The sequence below is a fragment of the Austrofundulus limnaeus genome, unplaced genomic scaffold, assembly GCF_001266775.1.
Source record: "Austrofundulus limnaeus strain Quisiro unplaced genomic scaffold, Austrofundulus_limnaeus-1.0 Scaffold415, whole genome shotgun sequence".
Taxonomy (NCBI): domain Eukaryota; kingdom Metazoa; phylum Chordata; class Actinopteri; order Cyprinodontiformes; family Rivulidae; genus Austrofundulus; species Austrofundulus limnaeus.
In genome coordinates, this window is record NW_013952817.1 from 244,693 (window position 1) to 251,215 (window position 6,523).

The following is a 6,523-nucleotide window of genomic DNA, read 5'->3' on the forward strand; positions in this document are numbered from 1 at the left end:
AAAGAAAGAAAGAAAGAAAGAAAGAAAGAAAGAAAGAAAGAAAGAAAGAAAGAAAGAAAGAAAGAAAGAAAGAAAGAAAGAAAGAAAGAAAGCTCTACTGCATGGAGCAAAAGCACACAGGGGCATGATGTGTCAGGATTTTCAAAGATTCATCAGAACTTATCTCTGCAGAACTAGAGCTGTGCCGTTCTTATTTAAATACACATTAGTCTCCATCTGTTCTGCTTTGGCCTGGTTACAATGCTCTCAGGATACAAATGACTTTGACACATTATAGATCTCCGCAAAACAAACAAAGGCCTAACGTTCCTTCTGTTTTGGACAKAGAAGGCAGATGGTTTGGGAGAGAGGTAAAGGAAGCCGTTGACGTCAAATGAGGAAAAACTAGGTGGGGTCAGATTATAACTTTCTACATCTTACAGCAGCACTGAGCCTGATACCCAGTCAGTTTCCCTGTAATCACGTCTTAATGTTTGGGACCAAATCRTTTCTCTTGTATGCCAGGCAAACAAAGACCCGACTCTCCGCTGGTGGGGTGGGGTAGTTTAATCTGCATGTAAATCTAGTTTTCATAACTGAGTTTTTCAGATGGGAAGTGAAACATCTTCAACCACAGAATCAAAGAGTTGTTTTGTTTTTAAACTCATTTTTTTGGATTTACTGCGTCCTGGATGACTGAGAATCTATATCTCAGGTGATCTTGCGTAATCTGTTAGYGTTTGGTGAACGATCAAACTACTAACGCAACACTTTTTAAAATAGTTTGTGAAATTCATTGTTTGTGCCATTTTGTGAAGGCTAAGTTTGAATATCTGTAGCAGCCATCTTGCATTGGGTTGGTTGCGAAATGTAACCATTTCTGAAGGTTTCAGTAAAATTCAGTGATTTACGAGATACTTTGCTAATTGTACAGATAAACAGATGCATTGTCTTTCCATCTTATCCTTCAGCAGTGTGGGATAATAAACATAAATAACGTCTAAATAGCTTTTAAACAGTGGAGAAATTTTCATTTGAACCAAATTGTTGAAATGAGCAAAAAACTTCAGCTTAACACAGTGATGAGAAACTCCACCCCACKCTGTCAGAACAAGATCAGCATTATAAGTGAAGATAGACACCTAATGGTAGGGCCAGCATTTCTGGTCATCTTTTGTTTTTAATCATTACAAATCTGTCCTCAAGACAAGAGCRTAATATTCTGTTTTAAGCCATTTGTGTCTGATCAACTAGCAACATTTTTTTTTACCAAGATCTCTGGGATTGCCACAGATATTTAACCTCTGAGCTGCAGCTGCTTTTTTTTTGCGCCACTTCAGTAGAAAGCAGAACTGAATATCTGAATATTAGTATCTTAGCTTCTTCATCATCAGTGGCTTTTTTATATTATGTATTTAACCTCTGATCTGTAGCTTTGTTTAAAGTATGTATCAAACTGAAACCTCAGSCTAGCTGAGGAAGATTTTCAGGATCCTGAGCGATCTGCCTGCATACGTTTCATCTTAACACGAGCCTTTAGCTCATTCACTTGTATCTGTTAGCTTTATGCTGTGTGCCGCTGCTGAAAATACTTTTAGAGCTGGCTTTTATCTGGTGTCACTATCCGCCTGCTGCTGGTTACAAGTGCCATAAAAATGACTGAGGTCTTTTTAGACATTGGGTGCTGTCAACGAGTTTTTATTTATTTATAAAAAACACATACAGTACAGTTTTGTCACTGACAAATTAGCAGCCACTTTCTTTAAAATAAAACCTACTTTTATTATATCTCATTTCATCATTAATTAACCCTTATATCAATTTCTAGAATGGATGAGCAAGAACTGTTGGTGCCAATATMTTTTACTGAGGTTATAAATTCAAAGGGTGGCAACTTTAAACCCTATAAAGCAAGGAGGCACAGTTTGTGTGGCGTCTGAGTCCACTGCAGTCACACAGATGCCTCATAGATGATAAACAGGCAACACTCTGACAATCATCTGTCTACAGATGGGACATTTTCGCTGCGGCAGAGCCAGGAAGCAGGTGTGACAGCAGCATATGTGTCCACAGTTCAASAGGACGATGTCTCGCGGCTGGTCGAGACAAACCACACAGACATTCTCTGGGTTCTCTCCAGCTGCGGAGCCGTCAGCTCTCGCTTCGTTAGCGCGTCGTCTTGCGAGTTCAGATCGTAATCTTCCGAACTCCTCTGCTTCTTGCTCCTGCTGCCGGCGGYGGTCCAGGGAACGGTAGTAGCGCAGACCGGCCCAGAGGAGGATGGCTGCTCCCACCAAAGCGGAGGCAATAGCCAGCGTCTTCCACCAAACAGCTATGCTGTGATTCTGCTTGCACAGGGTGTCGAAGTCTGTCAGGCTCAGGAAGTACTGGGGACCATCAGAGGGGGGTCGGAGACTCAAAGAGCCGTCTGCATCTAATCTCAACTCGCCAACACCAGTAAGAGTCGTGCCCACCTATAAAAGAGTTTAATATATGCACAATGGGTTATCAGTGCTATGATAACATTCACAGTGACAAATATTTATTGAATGATTGATTGAATTCAGTTAAAGAGCTCATCTAACAACTGACTTTGAGCATTTCCTCGATCTCCAGGTGACCTTTAGTTTTTACCCCGCTGACAAACTGTCCAATAAGGTCTCCGAAACCGTAACTGGCAGGGGTAAATTTCTCATAGATGACCTCTGTGTACGTTCCAGCTGCTTCCAGAGGGTTCAGAACTTTGACTGAAGTCTTGTCTAATCCAACCAATATAAAGGGCATCATGTTCACCCTTTGGTGCAAGGTTTGCTCTGCATCCAGCCTGCAATGAATATAAAAAAAACACAATAACACACATGCAATAACAAAAATACAGGCTTGTAAAATATCTGACGCTAACGCTGTTCTCACCATGTACGCGAAACACCGCTCCACACCAGCCTGTGCTCTTTTAATGTGAACTTTTGCAACACGCCAAAGATTTCTTTGTGAAACTGACTCGCCAAACGTTCTTGTTCACTCATCACAGTACCTGTAACATTCGTACAAATAAACGGTGGCAGGAATGAGAAGCATAGGTGATGTACATTACATTAAAAAAAATGACAGCTCTTGTGTCAAAGCAAAGAAATTCTGATTACCTTCAATGACAACATACTGTAGACACGACCCTGGTGTAACACTCAGAAGCTCTGTCAGTTTTTTATCGACAGTGAAACGTGGAGCACTCTGAGAACACGACATAAAGATCGTTAAAAATAGGAAGTACTAAGCAGCAAATACAAAAATTTCTAAGTTGACACTGCACAAAATGCTGGACGGACATTTTTAAGAGTAGCCTCCCAAAGACTTTTCTTTTGTACAACACAGCAAAAGAGGGAGAAGACTAAATATAGCTCTAGTTTCTAAGTTTTTACAAGTTTTAACTTTATATCATCTGTTTTAGTGAGTTTTTTCTACAACACATCAGTGCTCTATTTAGACTAAACATTTGAATTGAAAGAATCTGTATTAGCATTCACACAAGATGAAAACAGGCAATTTTGAAAAATACTATGCAAAAGGATACAAACTTGAAGTTTGTTGACAGTTGTCTGGCTCTTCTTATACCAATAGTAGAACAAGCTCGATAAGGCAAGGCTGGCACCAAAACAAACGGCCCCTGTTAAGGTCACAGGAACTCCATCCATACCCTCTAAAGCCAGACAGAGAAGCACATACAACAYAATTTTATTATTATTATTATAATCCATTAATTGTCTCCAAAGAAAAAGAGCCCACTCACTCAGTGTGACATCTTCCAAACAGATAGTTGCACAGAGCTAAAAAACGTGTTAAACAAGTAACAGAAAGCTATACAACTTCCTAGAACATTGTCCTTTTCCCTAAACAATAATGCAAATAACAAAAACATGTATACTTACTTAATTTGATAAAGTATCAGTATGTAAATTCAGAGAACGATTCTGTGAATCAAGCGTAATCAAACCATAATATATTCTTGAATTAACTATACTGCCTAAGAACCTACTCTTTAGCACTGTTGGGRTAAAGGTTATCTTATTATTATTTTGTTTAGTAAGTTAGCTGTTAGCCTACCGATGCTATTAAGGTAAATAATAATTAAATCTACACATTGTGACAACCTCACATTAGTTAGCGTTATGAGCCATTGTAATAAATGCGAGTTTAAATAGACTGAGTGTTTAAATATCAATTAAATTGATTGAAAGTTTCTCTTTTTCCTACCTGAAACAGACAGGACACCTCAAGCTAAGGTTTGCTTGTGTCACGTGACGCCGCGCATGCCCATTACGCTCTTCTAAAGCTTCCACGTTTGTCTTCTCCGGTCTGTCTCCCACCAGAGATGGCAGGAGGCGTGCGAAGAAAGAGTCCGGCTTCCCCATCCCCAATGTGGGGGAAGTTTCAGTCGCTGTGGCAGGACAAACATTTAGTGTTGTTCAAGACGGAGTACACGTTACTAGTTGTTTCTGCGTTGTGGTTCCTGGAGATCGGAATCAACCTGTGGGTCATACAGAAAGTAGCGTGTAAGTAGCCGGGCTGCTAGTTAGCACGCTCCGGTGTTTTGCCACTGTTTTAAATGCATTCAAATGCTAACTAGCTAGCGTTAGCAAGCTACCACCTGTCAGGGAACTGACAGATGTCACTCTGACCACAATAACTTGTTCTGTTTCCGTGTTAAACGGAAAGGTTTGCTTTGCCAGCAGTTTGATTTTAAATATTCCGACAGAACCAAATGTTCACTCGCTTCTYCAGCAGTGAACAATGTTTTATAACTATACAACACTAGCAATTTATGCTACATGGGTAGCATGTCAAATACTAAGGTTGTTGTAAAACTTCCAGCACTAACTTCATTTGTGCAAATTTATTATAAAGTTTAAACTATTTTCTTTAAAAAATAAAGCCATAACATATGGAAACTTTTACCATAATAAAGCAGCCAGACATTTTTGTAATGTTTAAAGTGGTCCTGATCAATAGTTCTCCAGTTTGTTTGTTTGTCTGTATGTTTGTTTGTTTATTTTTTGTAAAGGCTTTGAAATGTTCCACTTGACAATGCTTGTCATTGCCTTGACAATGCATAAAAAATAAGAAAGTGGACAAGTGTATTACAATAAAAGTATGATCCTGAAATACTATTTTATATACAGATTAGTGTTGTTGTTTATATCATTCATTTTATTAATGAACTTCTAATAAATTGTGACAGAATAAAGTACCTGATGATCCAGTCAGAGATTATTTGGTTAATTGTTACATTTAGAAAACTTTTTCATTCCTTGAGTTTGGAAGCGTTTTTATGTTTCTATACTTCCTCAGTCAGTCATTAGATTTAACGTGCAACTTATTTCTTGATAACAACATTGCCCTGAAAATACTAACATAGCTGAAAACAAAACAGCTAATTTTCACAATAAGAAGTTCAGAAATTTGCATAATTATAATTATAGCTGAGAAACTTGTTTACAGATTTTAAAAATGCTTGCTTGGGTGCAAAATAAAAAKACAAGTGACTCGTTATTAGCTGAGYATATTATAATAGTGTGGTTTTATAATGTATACACTCTGCTACGAGGACTATGGCCTGTGGTTATCATTATTGCAGAAAAATGTATTTGAACAAGTGTAAATGAGAGTACAGTATTCTCAAATTATACTAATGTAAAATGAATACGCTAACAYGTGCTAAGATAAATAATTTACTTTTCCTTAATTTAGATATAGTGCAAATAAAAAGATGAYGCGTTTCACATATTTTCCCACTGCTGCAATCAGCTTTATCATCTTCTGTTCGATTTTGTTTAAGGAGACGAGAATTATGACACCAGGATTTATTTTTTAAAGTGTTTATTTTATATTTAGTGTGTGCTGTTTGAAGCGAAGTTTTTGTTCTCCAGTTATCAGTAAGAATCATATCATTCACTGCAGACACCGAGATTGACTGGAAAGCTTACATGGATGAGGTGGAGGGGGTCATAAACGGTACCTACGACTACACCCAGCTAAAAGGAGACACCGGCCCSTTGGTGTGAGTTCTACAAGTTTTTAATTGTGATTGACTTGCATASCTTTTATGCAGACCTCTTGGATTGATCAGCCCTCCTGTTGTTGCAGGTATCCAGCTGGGTTTGTGTACATCTTCACAGCTCTGTATTACCTTACAAACCATGGGGTGAACATTAGGTTGGGCCAGTACATTTTTGCAGGTTTCTACCTCGTTACACTGCTGCTTGTCTTCAGGATTTACAACCGCACAAAGAAGGTYAAGTCTGTTTTTCTTATCTGAATGTTTTTGTTTTGTTTTTTATGTTTTGGCGTATTTATTCGTCTATTGAAATTTTCCAGGTTCCACCGTATGTGTTCTTCTTTGTGTGTTGTGCCTCGTATCGGATCCACTCCATCTTCGTGCTCCGTCTCTTTAACGATCCGGTGGCTATGATGCTTCTGTTCGCAGCCGTCAACCTCTTCATGGATGGGTACTGGACCCTGGGCTGTGGCCTCTACAGGCAAGTGTGAC

General features: G+C 38.7%; 2 protein-coding genes across 2 annotated transcripts in view; one reads left to right on the forward strand and one right to left on the reverse strand.

Moving 5' to 3' along the window:
* Window positions 1-1,656: 1,656 nt before the first annotated feature.
* mul2 (mitochondrial E3 ubiquitin protein ligase 2) lies at window positions 1,657-4,324 on the reverse strand. Its single transcript, XM_014024271.1, has 6 exons — window positions 4,231-4,324; window positions 3,555-3,676; window positions 3,123-3,210; window positions 2,893-3,013; window positions 2,572-2,803; window positions 1,657-2,453 (listed from the first exon to the last, which is right to left on the reverse strand). Exons 2-6 carry the CDS (start codon window positions 3,669-3,671, stop codon window positions 1,944-1,946), a joined length of 1,068 nt encoding a protein of 355 aa, XP_013879725.1. The 5' UTR covers window positions 3,672-3,676; window positions 4,231-4,324; the 3' UTR covers window positions 1,657-1,943.
* Window positions 4,280-6,523, forward strand: part of alg3 (ALG3 alpha-1,3- mannosyltransferase) — a 7,095-nt gene continuing 4,851 nt past the window's right edge. The window contains exons 1-4 of the mRNA XM_014024270.1: window positions 4,280-4,529; window positions 5,935-6,034; window positions 6,121-6,268; window positions 6,352-6,512. Of these exons, the coding sequence (XP_013879724.1) occupies window positions 4,349-4,529; window positions 5,935-6,034; window positions 6,121-6,268; window positions 6,352-6,512 (590 nt within the window). The 5' untranslated portion in view covers window positions 4,280-4,348. The remainder of the gene's footprint in view (window positions 4,530-5,934; window positions 6,035-6,120; window positions 6,269-6,351; window positions 6,513-6,523) is intronic.